This window comes from Lathamus discolor, chromosome 7 (genome assembly GCF_037157495.1).
Source record: "Lathamus discolor isolate bLatDis1 chromosome 7, bLatDis1.hap1, whole genome shotgun sequence".
Classification (NCBI taxonomy): Eukaryota; Metazoa; Chordata; class Aves; order Psittaciformes; family Psittacidae; genus Lathamus; species Lathamus discolor.
Window position 1 is genome coordinate 18,354,064 of NC_088890.1, and position 21,146 is coordinate 18,375,209.

The window sequence follows — 21,146 nt, forward strand, 5'->3', positions numbered from 1 at the left end:
TAGTTGTAGGGAGCAGATAAGGTCCCCCCTGAGCCTTCTCCAGTCTAAACCCCACCAGGTCCCTCAGCCGTTCCCCATCACACTTGTGCTCCAGGCCCTGGACCAGCTCTGTTGCCCTTCTCTGGCCCTCCTCCAGCACCTCAGTGTCTCTCTTGTAGTGAGGGGCCCAGAACTGAACACAGGATTGAAGGTACAGCCTCACCAGTGTCCAGTACAGGGGATCCGTCACTGCCCTGGTGCTGCTGGCCACACTATTGCTGATACAAGCCAGAACCTTGTTCTGTTGAGCTGAAACATGCCAGCAGATTTTCCAGTCTCCACACAGTTGGCAATGAAAGCTGTATCCTCCTTCTTCTCTGCTGGGTGATTTTAGCACTGCTGCTATATTTGATTTCCTCACCCATTGGGGTATGGATTTTTGCTGACATGTTATTGCTTCGCAGAGCAGCAGTAACTGTCACTTTTCATGGTAACTTACGGCCTTTTCCTGGTAACGTGAAGACCCTTTTTGCCTTGCTGTCATCCCCCATTACTTCTGCTGAGCTCTTAACTCCTCCCTGATTTTATCAAGTCCTTTTCTTGGTTTCCTGACCTGTTGAAGAAGCTTGCCTGGGATTGATTTTTAAGGTGGTAAGTGGTAGAGCAGCAGCCCAAGTAGGATGTTTTGGCTTGTGGGTAGAACGTAGAGGCAGGCTGTGCCGTAAATTGCAATGTATTTTGGCAGCAGAGTCTTGGAGCAGATGGCCACATGAGACCTTCATATTGCAGACTGACAGAGACAGTAAACCGAATATCTGTTTGAGCAATGGTGACGGATGTAGAGGGCATTTCTCAGCAATTAATGACTGGTTAAAAGAGACAGGGGTCCGAGGGGAAAGCCAAAGGCCCTTAACCTTGATACTCATTAACTGGCAGGAAATGTGTTACTCAGGTTATTGTTATTGCTATTGGACCTAGCAATTTTTTTTTTTTAGGATAGAACAATTAGTTATTTTTATGCTCTGCAGTGTTAAAACGTAAAGAGGTTATTGCTCTGTAGATCTGCTCTGCTTTTTCTTGTTTCCACCTCCCTACTCCCATACCAGGTGAAGGGCAGACAATGTACAGAAAACAGTATTTCATTCAGAAAATGGAATTGGATTTGTCAAGCCCCTGTCTCGACTAGAAATGTTTTTGTGCAACTGGCAAAGGCCCTAATGTGGGTTCTACTATTTCATCACCATAGTAGCTGGTTCCCAAGTGGTGAAGATCACTTGGAGAGTATTAGCACACTTCATAGCTGTATTTGCATTAGTTGTTTTCATTTGTGCACTGTATAATTAAGTGTTACGTGGTGTCAGCTGGGCCTGAGGCTGATGAGGCTTCTTCAAGCCCAACCTGCCCTGTGGGAAGAGCGCCCGTGGGAGCAGTACCTTTGCGAGCACTACACAGGCATTGCCATTTTACCTCTTTTTAGGTCACTGAGAACTTATAAAAACTCCTTCCACTTAGAGAAACCTACTCAAATTTCTGCCAGAGGTTATGTTTTTGTTAACTTCTTTTCCTACATGATTTGCATCAACGCTGGCTGGTCCTGACCATTATAGCTGCTCTGCTAAGGCAGGGAAAGAGCAGCTTTGTATCCAGGTTTATTTGTGCTCTCACGACAGTGATGAGCATACAGTTCCATCCCCGATCATGCAGTTGTGATCCTGGTGGCCGTGCACCCCCTCCTTTGGTTTTGCAGTCTCAGTTAAACAGGGGTTTTTAATTAGTGGGCTTTGGGGGGTTGCTTCCTTGCTGTGCACTCCGTAGAAGTCACTGGATAAAAGCAGTGCCTCCCAGAGTCCTGTAAGGTGGTCTTTGCTTAATTCAGACCTGAATACTAGAGGTGACATGGGAGGGCAACCCCTGAATCACTGACAATAAGGGGATGCTGTTAAGATAGGAAGGTGATGGGAACATGTGTTGTGCAGCTCAGCAGTGTAAGAAACACTGTAAAATGAACAATTAGATGAACATTTCAGATTGTACATCCTCCTAATTATGCTTTTAATTATTCATCTAAAACAAGTAAAATGACCCCTGACAGAGCCGTAAATGATTTAGGAGCTATCAAATATTTATTAGATGCAACTGAATCCCCACAGAGGTTTTTAACAGATGCACACGAATCTGCTTTCCTGTATTCCTCATCTCCTACAATTTTATCTATGGAATTTATAACCAATTGAGTGAGGTTTTCAGCATTTAAAATACTACTGAGCTCATTGAGAATTCTTTAAGGGAGGAAGAGAGCAGTGGTGCTTTCAAAGATTTAGTGTAAGACAGTAACTACCAGTAGTACCCTGGCTGACACAGGCAGTATCCTGTAGCCAGTCCTGCACCATCCGTCTTTCTACCCAAACAGTTCAATGCAAAACCAGAAATTGCGGATTTAAAAATAGCCCAGTGATGTTGCGGACACAATTTAGAAACATCTGGACATCTGCAATTTAACATTTAGATGGTTTTAACATAAACAGTTTAGAGTCGAGATGTGTCTACATGGTACAATTGCACCTGAGATGGGGCTGCTGCAGCCAGCTGGCTGTACTCACAGGAGGCAGCAGAAAGCCTGGCCCAGAGCAAAGCTGCCGCTGGTTCACCCACAGAGGAATAACTTGCATTTCACAAGGAGATACTTTGGGTTTTTTTCCACAGTGAATAAAATCCTCCCTCTTACATAATAACATTGGATTTGTATTAATGTTCGCATTCTGATGGCACAGTTGGCTTGAGAACACAGAGAAATCCTTGTGGATTATGCTATTCCCATTAAAAAGAACTCAACAAAAACCAACCCAAAAAACTTCAATTGCAGGATTCTGGGCACAGTGAGCAGTGGGTCTGTAATGGCTTTTACAAGAACAAAATTCTAATTTTAGTTCTGTTTTTAAGCAACAGTTTTGTAAGGGATGAGAAGAAAGGATTTTGTAGGGAGGAATTTTTAGGAATCGTGTGTGTTACAAATGGGGGATGCTAGAAAGGCAGATGATCCTGTAGTGAGAGCAGCAGCCAGGAGTTTTGTGAAAGCTGGCTTCAGTTCTTGGTTGGACCGTAGACCTCCTCTGTAACATGGGCCAGCTTTCACCACACGATTCTGCCCTCTGTTTGGACCTAGGGCTTTTATTGTCACATAAAATACAAAGGCTTTTGACATGAAAAGAAACTACAAAGAAGATCCTTTTGACCCTTATTGAATCGCATAATAATGTCAGAGTTACTGTAATAAACCCCAGTTCTTATGGAGGATGCCTCACGAGTGGGTCTCAGAAACATTATTGTCACTCTCCTCATTTTACAGAAGGAGGAGCAGGGAGCCTGAGGGAAGTACCCACCATGGGCAGCTCTAGAGGTGGGACAGGGCACAGGACTCCCCCCCCCCCCCCCAACAGAATAGAGGAATTCCAACAAACAGAAGATCCATTTTTCTCCCTAACTTGTGACCTGCAGACCTTCAGAGGTTTGTAAGGCCAAGGACCGTGGTCAGCCATTACTGCCTGGAAACGCATTAAACAGATTTTGGTGGAGCTTGACATTTAAATTTTAATCAAAGTCCAATAAGGAGGGCAAGAAGTCCTTGAGAAATTTGGACTTTGGGATTTTCTGTAGTCTGCATAGCTTCATAATCACTTTCATAATTAGCCAGCATTACTTGTAGGCTTTTTTAAATCCATCCCTGTAAAAAGGAAAATGGTGACCTGACATTTTACCTGCATTAGATGAAGTGTTTGAATGTAATGAGCAGAAACTGTAAATGCTTCTGAAAAGCTGTGCTAAGACCATCTTTCTCATTGTTCCGTGTGCGCAGTGGCTATCCTGCTGAAGGACGATTATTTTGTCAGTGGTGCCGGGTTGCCGGGCAGATTCAAGGCAGAGAAAGTGGAATTTCACTGGGGTCAAAGCAACGGATCAGCTGGCTCCGAGCACAGCATCAATGGCAAGAGGTTCCCTGTTGAGGTGAGTGGAAAAACATGTGCTTATGTTCTCTCAAAAAAAATAAAACCAGAATGTATTGCTGTAGCTTGAGATGACTGTGAAATAGGGCAATGTTTCCTTCAGTGAACGTATCACTTTCAAGGCCCTTCCGGCCCTCGCAGCACTCTATCTATCATCTGTTATGTGCTTTTGCAGTGTCAGCTCTGAGCTCAGCTTTGCTACCGTTGCCAGCTCTCATGTCCCATGGGTTAAGTTGCAAACAGCCACTTTTCTCATTTCTCCCATAAGCTTTTCATGTGTGGGAGGATCTCCTTGCGAATATCCGCAAAGTGACCTCATTGTCCTCCAAATCTTTTCTTTCCCGTGATGCTTACAAACAAGTAGCAGCGTTTTGGGAGCCTCGGTGCTGTCTTTCATTGCTATTCCTTGCACATGTAGGACCCTCTCTCTACCTGTATTCCACTGCGCTCCCTTGCCTTGTTTTAATGGGATATCTACATAGATCTGTGCAAACAGCAGTGCGTTTGCTCTGCTTCTGCAGGAGCCAGCTGGACCTGGTCCAGCCCTGGTCTAACAACGCCCGGCTACCACAGCATAGAGCTGTGCTACACCAGAAGCGAGGGTGTTGATTCGGCACAGCACCCTGTGAATGTGGCTGTGCTCAGAGCATGATGCTGGCTGACTGCCTGCAGCAAGGACATGCGTTGAGGTAGCAGTGAGGGTCCTGGCACTGTGGGTGCTGTGAAGCCCTGTGCAGTTGGGTCTTGGCTTGTGACTGGTAGTCCTAGGTCCCTCTCTCCTCAGCACAATGTTTTCTGTGTCAATAGAGTTTGTTGATACTTTTCACTCTGTATTCAAGGTTTTGCATGGTGAGATAAAACAGATGTTATCTTGGATTACCTTTGCCTGTTGGGAGGCAGATAAGCACTTTCAGAGCGTGACATGTGGATGTGAGCAGGTTGAGGGGAGCTGCACTTGGGGGCAGAAGTGGTTGTTTTGTGAGCTAGGTCTTGCAAGAACTTGATTCAGTCCCCAGCTTCCCATAATTGGTCAAAATGCAGCTTTAGACAACTCATATTTTTCAGGAGAGGGGAAGGGGTTTCCAAAGCACAAAGGGATGTTGTTAAAAAACCCTGAAGAGTGACCAGATCCTTTGGTTATCACCTCCCTTCTCCAACTGCCCCATCACGTGAGAATTAGAAGCCATTTTTTCATCTCTCAGTTCTGAACCTGTACATTGGATGTTCTGTGAGACAGAGATTTTTTTTAATCTTAATGAGCTTTTCCAACAGCTTTTGGCTTGATGTAGCTGTGATTTCTCACAAGGGGCCACCCCTGAACACATGGAGTAAAGACCCAAACATTGTCATGCTGCCCTGTCTGTCTCAGTTGGCAATACTTTGGAAACATATTTCTGGGTGGTAGAAGCAGCGCTCGGGAAGTAACAGAGCCGATCAACTCCTCTTCTGAAATTTCAGGGAGTGGAGGTGCAAAGGAGCCTGGACCTTCGTGTCTGTCAGAAAGAGGGTTTGTGAAGTGGAAATACTTTTGTACAGTGCCAAGGCTATTTGATGCTGGCTTGATGAATGGAAGCTGGTTTAATTGGGGGGGGGGAAAAACGAAATTCCTAAGAAACAAGTTTCCTTTGTTTTAAATATTCTTCGTTTCCTTTTCAATTGGTTGGAATACTGATTTTTTCCTACTTTAAAATTGGAGGGAGGGGGGAGACTGGCTTTCAGAATTTAGGTCAGACTTTCTGCATGCTGTGCAAAATAAATTGCTATATTGGATAGGTTTAGTGTTAATAATGAAATGTAATTTTATTCATTGCAATGAGGAACTTTTGTTCTCTAGCCTCCCTGGGTATGATGGCATTAGCAGAATTCCCACAGCCTTTCCTTTACTATTTTGTAAAGGAAGAAGAGTTTCCAAACTGAACCTTTCCAAGTTGTAATGCAACCTGCCTCCTGCCAAAGAATTCCAAAGTTCAGTCACATGCTGAAAAGGATTTTCATGGGTAGATTTTGAAGGATCCGGTTGATCCAAGGTGATAAAACTGAGTCCCCCTTGCCAACACATGCTAAAAAGTCCTCATAGTTGGGATTCGCCCTCTCAAACAGTAACTGTACATGTATGTATGGTGGAGCTTTTAATTTGTAATACTAATCGTAGTTCAGCTTCCATCTGCCTGATGCAACCCTAATTGCCTGATGCTGGGAGGTCTGTGCCAGAAATACTGTACTTCCTTTGAGCAGCAGAATTTCTAGGAAGGCTGTAGAAAGGAAGAACCAAAATCCTGTCCTACAGAGAGCAAAACCCAAATCATTCTGATTATTCCAAGCCCATGGAGGTAGGTAGAGCTTTTGAGGAGCACTCAGCCGTTGGCATTCCAGGTCTGCAGCAGCTACAGTGGCGATGCAACTGAACGGAAACACTTTCTGAGTCTAATTGTGCAACCAGATGTGGACTATGCAAAACCCATTAGTTCCAAGCACATCCCAAGGGAACGCAGATAGATCAGCTTCATCCATAGTCTCTGCTCTGTGTACATGAAGTTTAGAAGTTGTTTTTCCTCTGGGAAACAAAGTGCTTGCTGGTAGTCTTTTTTTCTTGAAGAGGATGCAGAAACTAATTAGAAATGTCAGCTATAACACAAAGCGTTATTGTTTGACTGTGTTGCTTGGTTTTTATTATTACAGCTAACGTGTCAGATGGTAAGACTGTCTATGTTAATTGGTTTCCTTCATTGAAGCCCATCTGGATCATATTTTTTTGTGATTTATATGTTGAATTAGTTGGTAAGATATACGAGAACATCCTTTTGTTTCCTGCTTTCAAAGGCATGTTGGATCAAAGGTGTATTATCTTACACTGCTTTTATGCATATGTTGCATATTGTGATTCCTTTTCAGACCATGGCATAGGTAATGGTATTCCTTCATTATGTCATCTTGGTTGCTTATTTATTGATTAGTTTCCTTGGTGATACTTGAGCCTCATGAAGCCATTTACGAGCTTGGCTGTCTCTGAAGTAGCATTCATGAATCGACATGAATGTTTCCAGCTTCCATCCACATCCAGGTTCCAGTTTGATACCTGGCCTGGTCAGCATTAGCCTGAAGTTTCTTTTTCCCTCCTTTTTGCCCTGTTAGCACTATCGTGTGGGTGAGGCCAGGAACTGGTGCTCTGATGCTGAAGATAAAAGCGATACCATTAGCTTATTGCTGTGCGTGGAACACGAGTCCTAATGAGGACGTGGGCTCTGTGCCAGTTTAGAAAAAGCCTCTCCTTTTTTCCTCAAGCTAAGGAAAGTTTTTAACATTGCATTCTCTCAATTTTAATGAATTGCTGACTCCTTTGTATTTTGTTACTGTTTTTCCCACTATAATTACTCAGGTGGTTGTTCTTTCTGAAGTCGCAGTGATATAAATGAACATGCAAACGCTGGAAACCATTTAAATGGCGAAGTGACAAAATTAAAATCAAGATGATGAGCTTCCCCCAGGCCAGGAGAGAACTCAGGTTCCCCTCATTACAGCCAAGATGAGTAACTGCAGCGCTTTAATCTCCTGTGTCACCGCACCGGTTACCAGCCCTGCCTGTGTAGAGCTTGCGGCACGCTGTGCCTGCTGGGAGGGAAACCCGCTGCTTAATATTTCATAGGCAAGAGAAAAGCTGACGTGGCATTGCTGTGCTGTGCTGGCGGAGTTGGGTACCACCATACCAGCATAACTGTGCAGTCATCTTTTTTGAGCTGCTTCGTACTCATTTTTATGCAAAATGCTGATTATTTCTGTGAAGAGCAGAAATCAGAAGAGTGATTTTAATCATGACTCTGTTAATTTGATGTGAGCTTTGGCTGTTTATGAGCTTTCTCTTTAATGGTGCTAATTGTCAGTTATAATGTGAACACCATTATACAGTACTATACAGTAATTTATTTAGTAAATGAGAATCTTATTCCAAGGACCATACTGCAATATGCCATAGAGACCTCATCCCTTTAATCTTACATGAGCAAACTTGCACTGTCTAGGCCAAATTGGTAATAGGAACATCAACTTGGCTTCTGAAATAGCAGTGTGATTTCATACCCACAAGTGCCAGCATGCATGTTTTTGGAGATCTCGAGTAGTTCTCCATTTAAAACAAAACAAAACAAAAAAAAAAAACCCAACAAAACCCCACAAACCATCCCAACAGAAAATGAAGAGCTTTAATACACTTTCATGTCAATTAACGGGCTTTTATGTTTTGCTGATAGATTCATTTTACTAAATTATTATTACAAAACAATCATTTGCATTAACAATTCTTGCTTTTCTTTAAGCCTGCTTCTTAGAAGGCTTTCCAGGTTCTAATGGTGTCTTTGTTCTTGCTACTGCTTTGATTTTCTTCCTTTTCCCTTTGAATATACATACTGACTTCAGCATGGTTTAGATCCTGCAGCTGGTTGCTCTAATTTGAATGCTCAGGTCTCCTGACTAAAGTTTATCACTGTGCTATCCTGCCTCTCATTATATCACTTTAATCCTGATGTGTTATATTATCACAGGCAGAAGACCATCAGTGTCATTCACGTAGAAGAAACGTGCGGTATTCAGTGCGCAAAAACCTTTACTTCAGGGAATAAACTGAGAGTAGTTAATGCTTTTTGTTTTATCCTGGACATTAAGTCTTTCTATCACAGCTGGAATCCTCTACGGTGTATGTCCAGCCTTGTGCCTACCCGTGGATTGCAGGGGAGATTGACTTTTTAATGTTAGAATTGTGATCTCTTCTGTTCTTTAGTTTTATTCTTGGTGCATTTGTAAGTCTGTTTAGATTTGTGCATGCTTTTTGACATTAAAAGATGAATGTGTCACAGTATGTTTTCTGCATATACTGGAGAACTAACACCCTATGTTGCCGTGTTGCAGCTGGGTTTATTATTTCTGGCATCCAGCATACCTGGCAATTGTAATTTTGCAAAGATCTCTCGCACTGGCTTCAAGCACAAGTAAAGACTAATTGTGAAACAGGGAGCCAGCCTTGGTTTTATTTCCTTATATTTTGTTTACTAGTTGCTATTCAAATTTCCTTGCGTCCATCTGCCAGGATGTAGCAAAGCAGAAGTCAATAAATGATGAAGGGACCTAAAGGGGACCATTGGGAATATATCACAGTGAGAGACTTGGAAGTAATTTTACTGTATTATTTCTCTGGAAAGACCAAATCTACACTTACAGAAGGGTACTTAGACCTGCCAGTGACTTTGATGGGAGATGTGCTGGTGAGACTCTGCATGAGGATTTGGCTCCATACTCGTGGTGCCTGTGCTGTAGAGAGACCAGGGAATTTAGCATGCACTGCTTACTCCATCTACATCTCTTAGAACACCCCTGAGTTAATCATTCAGGCAGAGATGGCTTGGGGATTTTCACATTTAGTCATTTTTTTTTCTTTTTTTTCAAACTGACACTTCCCTTGGTTGTTTTTTGTGGTTGGTTTTCTTACAGTTTCCTGCCCCCCCCTTTCTGCATAGTCTTGGGGTCCAGATAGCCATAAAATACTCTAAAAATACAAATACTAAAAAGCCAAAACTGCTGCTGTCTTATCTCCAGTAATGCAAGATTTTACTCTAGGAGTCTCCAGACTTTACTTGTCTTTGCTCTTCCCACTTTTAAAGCTTTTTCAGGTTTCTCATCGTCAGGAAATCAGTGTGTCATAGTTTTAAAACAAAAACGGATGGATAGACTGCGCACATGGGTGAGTTTCCATCATGCTGCACTGTAAAGACCGTGAGCAAGGGAAGTTAAAACATCATCTTATTGCTGTCTGGTTTACTGTTTTATTTTCCTTAATGTAGCTGATGCAGTATCTCCTCACAAGTTGTCTTTAGTGCCTCCCATGTGCTGACAGGAGAATCAGTTGGGACTTTAATTAATGACTTCATTGTAATCAAGGTTCTATTTTACTGCAGAATGCTTCGTCTCGTAGTAGTGAAATATTTAGTCTCCATCTGGCTGATCTTTTCTGTGAATGTCCTGTGATAGTTAAGAAGAAACATGAGAGGATGGTCTGAAATCAAAATATGTTTAGTGGAGGGGTTAACGTATCTTGGGAGTGTTCATGTGGAGACCCAGACAGAATTTAGGGACAGAACAGCACTTTGGTTTTATGGCAGCATCTTCCTGCTCTCTGCCAAGCATCAGTAATTTATAGAGTGAGCTGCAAATGTTACACTGCATCCAGGGCTTTATACTGTAGTAACTATCCAGTAACACAAACCAGATATAACTCTTTTCAGGTTAGCTGGGAATGTCCTGCTTTCCCCAGAGGATTTCCAGTGTCTTGTTGGAAAGGTCGGAGGCAGTAGCACTACACTGCAATTACAGTATGTTAATGATGAGCTAAGAGCTTTACATTCCTCTTAACATAAATCCCTGATTTTCTACATGATTAATTGGAATCTGAAAGACTGACAACGAGGAGGATCAGATGGGGTGAAAATAAGAGATAAGAGGCTGACAGCTAGCTCTTCTTGGAGAGTTATTTTGAATAGGAGGAAAAAATCAATACAAAGGTTGGAGAATTTGACAGAGTTGTAAGAGCAACTTTAATGAAAGGTAGCAGATTCAGTAGGATTGTTACTTGAAATGTGGGATTGTCTGAGTTAGAAAAATGGGACTGTTTCTCCCCAGCTGTAAAGGTGAGCTTTATGTGCTGAGCTTTCGTGCTTAGGCCACTGAATTTACTGGCATTCAGTCTGGGCACTCAAATGTGGCAAGAAAAGGGGAAAAAAAAAGTAAGTATGGGAGATTGATCAATTCTGTTCTTCTAGAATAGTTATTTTGTTATGGGAAGAGAAGGAAGAGGCTAGGAGGTGATAGCTGTTTTTGCTGCTTCCCCATAGAATCATAGAATAGTTAGGGTTGGAAAGGGCCTTAAGGTCATCTAGTTCCAACCCCCCTGCCATGGACAGGGACACCTCACACTAAACCATCCCACACAAGGCTCTGTCCAACCTGGCCTTGAGCACTGCCAGGGATGGAGCATTCACAACTTCCTTGGGCAACCCATTCCAGTGCCTCACCACCCTCACAGTAAAGAACTTCCTCCTTATATCCAATCTAAACTTCCCATGTTTAAGTTTTAACCCGTTATCCCTTGTCCTGTCATTAAAGTCACTAATGAAGAGTCCATCCCCAGCATCCCTATAGCCCCCCTTCAGATACTGGAAGGCTGCTCATGTTAGGTAAGCTACCATGTTAGAGTATCTGACAGGCTTCTGCACAGTAAAGTATTTCGTTATACGGAGGTGACTTCATTTGGCCATAGTTGTAAGGAACAAGCTAAGACTTTAATAGACTCAAATGGACATTTAGCTGGAGCTCTTCCGTGACATGTCACATCAGCCTCTTTCCTCAGCAGTGATGGTGAGAGGTGAGTGCAGGTAGAGAGGCCATGTGTGGAGGCTTTCTACCCTGACTTAGAGGTGAGAGTTAGCTGAACCTCAGCATCCCCCAGTGCAAGTGCATCTTGGGCACTTCATTTAGTGTGGCTAGATACGGGGCTTCAGTAATGCTGCAGAAACTTGCTCGTGCAGCTCTTAGAGGGCTGTTTTATTGCTTTCATTGGAAATGGGCATCTCAGTCTTCAGCAGGAAGGCAAGCTTTCCAAAATTGCTCATAGGTTTTTAAGTTAGGAAACTTAGACACAGGAAGACCATTCCTTCAGAGTCAATGCACAGCCATGAAGTGTTGAGAGGCTTACAGTGAGGTGGGGTTCGGGTCAGTCAAGTGTCTCTGGGATGCAGGCTTGGAGCATGTATATAGGTGCACAAAGTGTGCAGGTCATGTGTGTTTGCACACCACAGTGTGCCAGGCTGGCTGTACACAAGGGTCCTGGGACGCTGGTTAGGAACATGTGAAGTCCGATAAGTGCTCAGCACTATCCCTTTCCTGCAGACAATTCTAACAGTCCTGGGACTTTGGGATGTGCTGCCCTGGAGATGTATGATCCTTCATAGTTATTCCAATAGGCACTGTGTAAATAATAAAGATAGATAACGTTTGGCCAGAGAAGAAAAAGAAAAGAAACATTGCACAAATGTGTTAAGAAGTGATAATGTTTCCTTGGCACACAAAAAATCAAAAGAAAACTTTAATGTGGTTAATGGGCTTCTTGGTAGCTTGTCAGCCAGTATTTCCCATGGAAGTCATTTCACTGGGTCTCAAACAGTGGGAATAGATTTCACCAATGTTAGTCATGATTTAAGGCAGCAAGCAGGAAATGATTTAAATCATCTATTATACTGGTGCTTTACTGATTGCATTTTTGGTTTTTGTTTGATTTTCTTTTCCTGAAGAATTCTAAACAATTGCTATAATTTCATGCCAAGAGAATAAATTACGTCAAACGTGTTTTTGCAGATAGAAAACTCAGTGCATTTGTTTGGGTTTTACTTTTTTTCCCCTCTTTTGTCACATGGTAAGGAACTGTTTTCTAAGGGGTGATAACCAAAAGCTTGTGTAAACCAGAAAGGAAGACTCAGGTCTCCGGTTATTCATCTGTCTGAAAAGGTTTTCATTAAAATTGACTTTGTAATGCAGGTCACAGAAAGGCTTTTTAATTCTAGGGGGAGGCACACTGTGAAATGCGTTCCCTGAGGATTGTGCTGATCAGTAGTATCATGTTTATGTCCTTGCCCTCTCACCTGAATCTCTCTGCTGTCTCATATTGAATTTTAAAGCTCTTTGGGACAGAGGGTGTCTCTTCACTTGGTTTGTGCAGCGCCTGCCCCAGTGGAATTCCTGCTCTGGGATACAGCAGTGCTGCTGGTATAACCAAAGGCTTTGCAGGGATGAATTGCTTTGTTTTTCCTATGATAAAGCTTCACATGATGTAAGAGATCAGGCAGCAATATGATTGTAGTCCCTGTTATTTCACCAGTTCGCAGGCATTGTATTTCCAGACAGGATGGGAATGTTAACTAAAGTTGAAAAAGGATTTAAAACACAGCAAGAGTTTACTGGCTGGTAGAAACGAAATGACAATCAAGCGGTTGAAAATGAGAAAAAAAGGTATGTGTTTGCTCATGCTTTGAGACAAACAGCAGTCATCTTTCTGTAAAGAAAAAGCAATTTGGGGGAAATAATCATATCCCTGAATTCACGTGTCCTCTTGCTCCTTAGTTTTCTACCCAGCTTAATAGGGAAAATTCTGTATTCTTTAATTATTTGGGCTTTTCAGCACATTCCTCCAAAGGCCAATAATGTCCTTTTCTACCACCATCCTATCTAGGCTGGCTGTCCTCAGAGGGGGCTTGCCTTTATTCTCTGGCTACAGAGGGGAGGCAAAGAGGGTTTGTATTTCCAGGAAATCCCAGCTCCTTCTGTTTCCTCCCTGCAGCTCACTGCATGGGCAGGAAAGCCTTTGTTACCTCAGAGGGAGTTTGGGTATCATTGTCCATTGACTGCTCAGGAGGGGTTTTTCTATAAACCATAGCTCCTGGTCTACACATGTGTAAGAAATACAACTTTTGGCTTCCCACCAGAATTAGAAATAGCATTACCAGGTGGGAAAGAGCTTTTCCCCCTGCAGTGGGCTACAGTTTGTTAATAGTTTAGTCAAGCGCAGAAAGCGGTACCTGGTCTGCCAAAGGAGCATTAGTTTCTCCAGAGGGGACTATCAATTGTCCAGGAAAGGAAGATTGAAAGTGTCTCCTTAGTAAGTTAAGGATGAATCATTCTTCTCTGGTACTGTGGGCAAATATGGTTTTTGAGCAGACTCTCAGACACCAAATAAGGGGTGGAGAAACAACTTGGCTCACCCTGGGTGGTGAATGTAACTTGAGAATTAAAAACATGCCTTAGCGCAAGATCTGTCACACATTTGTTATGGAAGGGAGAGCGATCTTTGGGATTTGAGCATCCCAGGGGTGAATTAGATTTCCTGAATCTTTTTTTGTCTTTATTGATCTTCTATCTACACTCTGTGTTTTGAAGTTCATACCTGCAACACCGCTTGTGTTTGCTCTTAACCAGACTGCTGTTAGGGTGATTTTTAGTTGATTTTTATGCCTACACCAAGCCTTTCCATCCCTTCAGGATGGTAGTGCCTACAACAAAGATAATATATTCAGTGTTCCATGCCTGCGTGCAGCGCTCAAGGGTTTTCAAAGAGTAGCAGATTTTACATTTAAAATGCAAAACTACCTACAGATGAATAGCCAAAATTAAAAATGCAGTCAAAAAGAAGAGGAAACCTCTTTTCTTAAAGAATCACCCCTAGTTGAGCAGGAAATTCTCTTCTCTGTTCCCTGAACTCTAGACCCTCTCAGGGCAGGCCAGCGCTCTTGAGAAGAAAGTGGCTTGCTGAGAATTAAGTGACATATTTAATCTTATGGTGGCACGTACCAGGCAGGACCATAATATCCCTTAAGAAAAAGAAATGTCATTCCATCCAGTTCAAAATAGGAGATTGGAGATAACAAGAAGGCTTGAAAAAAGGTTCGTTTTAAATTCTTTGCTTGAGAGGTCTCATTCTGTTTGGGAGGCAGGAATGTGAGTGTTCACTTAATGAGCTGCATTGAAAAGATGAGATTTCAAGAGAGTACAAGTAAAACCCATTATTTCCTGAACATAAATAGTCATCCAGCCTCAAATCTAGAGTTGTGTCTTTCTCCTCAACCTCTTCTAATATTTGCCTTGCTCCCAGTTTAAATAGGAAAAAATATAGAGGCCTTTGCCTCCAGGAAATACCCCAGGTTGATACCTTCAATCATATTAGTCACTGGTGTTAAGCCACATGCTGTTTACTAAGTAACGCTGAAAGCTACATGCTGTTGTTGCTGGCATACCATTTATGAAGGGCCTGTTAGCCCTCCCACTGAACCATATGGTGGTTTATCAGACAGTTTAGTAGTAGCAAGACCAAGACCCAACTTGGTCAAAACTAAAAATGGATATTCCTTATGTTGCCTCTGGTAAAATGTTCCCATTCCTATTCCCTTGGTAGTATAGGGTATGTGTCTGCTGAGCAGCATGTCCCCTTACTGGACATAGCCTGGAATAGAGTTGCTGTATTTCTGGGGTATAGGATTATGATCTTGCAAGTTCAAGAAACTGAAAACAGCAATTTCTGGATGTTTGCAATGCAAACATCTGTTATTTATGACCATTTTAAAGAAAAGAAATCTGAAATAGATATGAAACATATGAAAGCTTAAGTGCAGGGTCAACTCTGAGGAGTTTGAAGGTGAAACCATATTCCGAAGAAGAAAAGCAAGCTCTCATTTCAAAGACAGCTTCATAGCCAGCTGGTTTGGCCTGCTTAACACTTGAGGTACTACCTACTTGAGGTAGTAAAACATCCACATGTGATCTTTGACATAATATTGCTGCATTCTTAGCGGACTTAGTTCAAGTGTTTTCCCATCATGATCAAGTAAGATAGAAGGGGAAAACATTTTGGTGACACTGCAAGGAATAATTTGGCAGCAATCAGAAGTTGGAACTCGAAAAGGGCAATAGGAGAGAAATAATTAGCAAGGATAATTTTCAGGCCTTGACAACCTGACATGTCTTTCTAGCAGTGAATGGATTCACCTGACGCCCAGAGATAGTCATCTGATAGTAGCACTCAGAAGATCAATACATCGATACTTTATCCTTGAAACAGTATTTAAAGTCTGTTCTTAGGTTTATTTCTTTACTTCTGTAAAGTTATAGCAAGCTGGGATTCGAGATAATGCATTCATTGCAGTCTTATCGTCCCTTCTTCATTTACAGTATTTTAATGCATCTGCCGTGATTACTGAAGAAGGATGCTCAGTCAACTTTACCTGCTTATGCTTTAAAAAGAAAGGATGCTCAAAAGATTAAAATGGGGCCTCATACAGAATAGGTTTTGGAGTTTGCAGCACTAACAGTGGCAGGGTGCTTCGTGCAAGAGGTATTTTTGAGTGTGAAGCATATAAAGTGCTGGCTCTGTAGACCGGCATGGTGAGGAGAGGAGGGGGAGTCGAGCACTGCCAAGATTCTGCTTTTGTAGATTGAGATTCTGCCCAGGCTCCCTCCATGGCTATTAATGCCAAAATATCACTGAGTTAAACCTAGTGCTGCTTCTGTCTGTTAATGTGTCTTGCGGGTTTACATCTCTTTGCACTGTGGGGAATTATTTGTGGGATTGTGACGCACACCCCATGACAGAGAAATAGCATGGATACACTTGAAATGATGCTCATGAAGATAAGTACAGCAAGAGATACAGATTTGTCTCCTCTGTATAGACTCACTGGATTCCTCCAAATGCATATGTTTTGAAAGAATTTAAATAGGAATGGAAATTTTATTAAGGAGCTCTGTTGTGAAGGGCAGGAGACGTAGAGCAGGGCAAGTTTGTGTCTGTGATTGAACCATGTACGCAAGGAAGAAGCTCATGTCGAAAAAGACCTGTTTATCTAAGAGCATCAACAAAGATCCCTTCTCTGATAAAACCCAGAAAGACCAGTGGCTGCCCTCTGAGTCCCTGGGAGGCTTTATTCATACCTGTGTCTCTTGGTATTGATGTGTGCTCTACTGCGGCAGGCTAAGGGTCTGATGCCATCTCCACTATGCCACCACCAGCCTTGCCAGCTGGTGGAAGATTTATCACTTTCAAAAGGTCTTGTTCATTTTTAAGCAGATTGTGGCATGAAAGATGGGAGGGGAGATCAGAACTGGCAGGAAGCTGTTATTTGAATAGGACCTTCAGTTTGACACGTGTAATGTCCTTAAGAGAGGAGCCGGCGCTTGGTTTTTGTTGGCAGGTATGCCAACGGCCTTGAGGGATGACTGGCACTTGGGTGAGTTGCTAAATTAATTTGATAATCAGTAAGTGAATTTGCTCGGAGCGGGTACTACAAGCCTTCTTTGGGGCTTGGTTAACCTAGTGACAGCTTGTTTTAAATGTACTAGGAGGCCTTATTTTATTTCTCCTCTTTTCCCGGTGAGAGCTCTACACAGAGCTGCTGCCAAAGAAAAGAAGCCGTTTCTCCTCTGTAAAAGTCATCTGAAGATGACCAGGTTTCACTTTTAGAAAGGAGTAGTTCTATGAGGTTAAACTCTCTCCATTTTCTCCAAATATGCCCAGATAGTGGCGATCACCATCATCATCAGGTCTGTGATGTTTATGTCCCCTTTATGGCTGTGGCTGGAGGTGATTTTGCTCCATTGTGTTTCTCCGTAACCTATAGGCCATTTTGGTTGGATTTGCAGTTGTTTCCCTAGTAGCCCTGCTATTTACTGTGGAATGTCAACATAGTACAAGTCTGTCGCATTAAAACATGCTGCCTCCAGCATCAGGTGTACTTAGCAGAGTTTATGTTAGTTTGTATTGAGCTATTCGGAAGTATTTCCAAAAGGCAACACTGTTTGTAAAGGTTTAATATGCATTTATTTTCTGCTTCCCCAGCAATGCCTACATTATTTGCTTGGGTTGAAATTAGACACATTTGTGTTCTAGGTAACTCAGCTGCCCACCTATTACAAATAAGAAATTTATGTTTTCTTATGTGCATTCGTAATGGTCCTCTCCTTTTAAGACATAAATTGAAATTGTGTCCTTCAGACCATGATGCTCAAACGATTTCCTTTTCAACAAAGAGTACGTAATAAAGGGTAAAAATGATTTTTGCAATCCGTGCATTTAAGTATACATTACTATCTGTTTTAAGGATGGATAATCAATGTAAGAAAATGATACTTCCGTGTATTCCTAATAGGTCACTGTGTAAATATCCATAATGGAATCGATCCCTTAGGTTATGGCAACCATTAGTATAGAAAGGGGTTTCACAATTAATGTATCAGACATTTGCCTTTCATACTTACACGCAAAATGATTATTTATTGATTATTTTCAATCCAGGTTAATGATGTTGAAGAGGTTTTGGTATCTCAATTTAAAGTACTTAAAGTGCTATTCGAACAGAAATATCCTATCCCTTTGAAGAAGTTGTGGCTAATACCTGATAACTGATTTTGCTCTACATTCTCATTTATATATGCATATATATATATAATATATATAAATGAAGGATGTTTGTGCACCTAGAAAGTCTTGGTGGTACATTCAGTATCAGCCTGGGGTGGTTTTACTGTTTCTGTGGTTTTGTATTTATGTAGAGCCCATAGGATATTGCTGAACACTCAGGGGTTCACCCTCTCAAAGCATGTGTGACTCTCATTGGGGTTAATGAGAGGCATGTGCTTGCCACAATAGGGAGGATTTTCTTGCTGAGTGTAGCTTTATTTTAAACTGCACGTTTCCACAAGTTGATGAATGGATTCAGTTATTCCCGTTAAAAATATCCACGTGAACATGGGCATTATTATCTCAGGTAGCCAGCTGAGGGAGCGGGAGCAGAGATATGGCTTCTGAAAACAACCTGATTTCCCTAATAATCTGCCAAGCACATTTTCTTGCAGAGAATGTGGAGGACCAAGAGACAGGAGAATAGGGAACTGCTATGTATCCTTGAATCACAGACTGGTTTGAGTTGGAAGGGACCTAAAATCTCATCCAGTTCCAACCCCTGCCACGGGCAGGGACACCTTCCACTAGAGCAGCTTGCTCCAAGCCCCTGTGTCCAAACTGGCCTTCAGCACTGCCAGGGATGGGGCAGCCACAGCTTCTCTGGGCACCCTGTGCCAGTGTCCCACCACCCTCACCGTGGCAAATTCTGAAATGCAGCCAGATCCCCCTTCCCCAGAAGTCTTCAGGGTCTCCACTGACAGAGGGACGAGAAAGACGACTGAGTATGGTTGCTTACTGATGAAAAGGCATGATGTTTACCTACACTGACACAGTTTTTGTAGTGATTTGCCACCATACTAAGAAACTGCATTGAGCCAGTGGGGGTGAAAACTTGGCCAGACTCAACAGTTGCACCCTGGACTGAAAGAGTACTTGGCTGTGGAAGTGTAGTTGCAAGGAAGAATAACTATTGCATTTCATCCCTGTTTGGCAGAAAACCATTTCCAAGCTGTTAGCCAGACCGGTTTTCTTTAGCAGTCAGCTTTTGGGTCAGGAAAAATGATTGTGTTTTTACTGTTACCTGTTTTATCTTTAACAAATTGCTGCCTAGGGCTGTTTAACACCGAGTGTGAAAAGCATGCATAGAACTGTGTGCTAAAAGACTTACTTGGTTATCACAGAACATTTTGCATTTGTAGAGCTTTCTAACAATATCATACAACTCTTTGGCAGTATTAATGAGCAGTGGGAAGAACATAAAGTGTGTAAGTGACTTAGGATCCTGTGTCCCATTTGCAAAATGACTTGGCACATTGCTTTGAATACTTCCAGTTTGATGCATGGTGGCTTCCTCAGTTCCTGAAAGTCAACCCCACAAGGACCAACACAACTGTTAGTGCAGGAAGAGCTTGATCTCAACTTCTGGCACTGTGCACCCCTTTAATGTGCATTTGTGTTCATAGCCTAGGTCTCTTGTGCAAAGCAGCATCTAAACCCAAAAAGATCTCTCCCAAGCAGCCTGTCCCGCCACAGTCCAAAGGGGCAAAGGATAGGTGAGATGGGACAAGGGCAGTATTTTGTTTTATTTCAAGTGGAGGACATTTTCTTCCTCTGATATGAGACTCCAAAGAAACTGGGATAGAATCGTAGAAGGGTTGGGGTACGTTTCAGTTCAAAGGATTGTTAAGCTGACAGGTTTACCTTCACTTGGTCATACACACAAGCAGGAGGTGGAGCACTGTGTGACAGCTGGGTGAAGTGGCGACCTTGGCAGTGGGGAGGAGTGGGGATGGTGCAAATTCACTGGTCCTTTCAGAGGCAGGCATCGCATTTGAAGGCTGCTGGCATGTGATGCTGCAGCTGCTGCATATAACCTCTGTAAGGCTGACATCTGCTTTTGAATGAAACTCTGTACTGGAAGCTGACATCAACCTTCTATGCTGCTTTAAATTCATACTCTTCTTGAGCGGGGAATCTAGTATTTCAGCGCAGGTGTGAAGTTTTTTGTATTTGTGAGTCTCCAAAACATTTTCCTGCTGAAGTATAGGCCCTTTTTTCAATGAGTTTAAGCCTACTGACAGTAGACTGACTTTTCTTAATTATCTTCTCCAGACCCCTTTAAATTAGTCCCGCAGGGGTCTGTGAACCTCATACTGAAAATGACAGCTTTAATATTTCCTTGCTAAATACTTGCAGAGCATAACCCAGGGATGCTGACTCACAGAAAGCTGCTAACTCCCACTCAAAAAAAAACCCCCAAAATAATCTGGTTTTAAGTAGGAATACATTTAAGGGGATGGGGCACAGTGTGGAGGAAGAGGAGAATGACCATCAGATACGGCCATGGCTTTGTTACGTACTGAAAACAGGAGAGTGTGGGAGGGGAAAAACCGTTTGAAACCATTGAACTCATGCATAAATGTATAGCTTTCAAATAGCTAATTTTTTTTATGTCATAAAAGAAAACTGGCTAGGGCTGGTTCCTTTTTTTATAGCCCTGTCATAAACTCTGAAAAATTAGGTTTATAATTTATGGTCTGAAACCACCTTAACTATTGCAATACAAAGAGCATCACTGTGCTGCAGTTTATTTCTAAAATGCCTCCGGTGAAAATATTGCAGTGCCATAATTAACTAATACCAGGATCCTGTTTGTGGTGCTTTGTGCTGCTTTCTCCAGAAGTATGCAGTTAGTATAAATCCTCCAGGCTCAGAAGATGGTGGTGCTTCAGAATAATCTCCCATCACCATGTCAGTTAAGACAATCACTAATATTGTTTCTGTGGCTCACCCAATCTGTCCCATCACTGCTTGGATTTATAGAGGAAGGGGTTCTGTAGGTTATATATATGTGTGTGTGTCTGTGTATGTACAAAAAGGTACAGAGGACAGCATGCATGCTGTCTCCTAATTACTTTGTTTTCTGATATGTCAGCAACATTGATCTTTCAAAATGATCTCTTGCTGGTGGCATCAGTTTTGTGTTGGAAAATATTCCTGCAATTCTGGCAATGATAAACTAATTACAGACTATACATTTTTAATTATTCAATCTCTTGTCATATTCCTAGAGAGAAGTGATCTTGATTCCAAACAAATCTCCCATGCGTGACCATTCATCATGAAATGTATGGTTTTCATTAAAGCCCGTTGTTAATACAGGCTTAGGATTGTTTTGTTAAAAT

General features: G+C 42.3%; 1 protein-coding gene across 3 annotated transcripts in view; it reads left to right on the plus strand.

The window, feature by feature from the left end:
* PTPRG (protein tyrosine phosphatase receptor type G) overlaps nucleotides 1-21,146 on the plus strand; it is a 407,805-nt gene that overhangs the window by 221,307 nt on the left and 165,352 nt on the right. For all 3 annotated transcript variants that reach the window (XM_065687094.1, XM_065687095.1, XM_065687096.1), the window contains one exon: nucleotides 3,833-3,981. In XM_065687094.1, coding sequence (XP_065543166.1) covers nucleotides 3,833-3,981 — 149 coding nt within the window. The remainder of the gene's footprint in view (nucleotides 1-3,832; nucleotides 3,982-21,146) is intronic.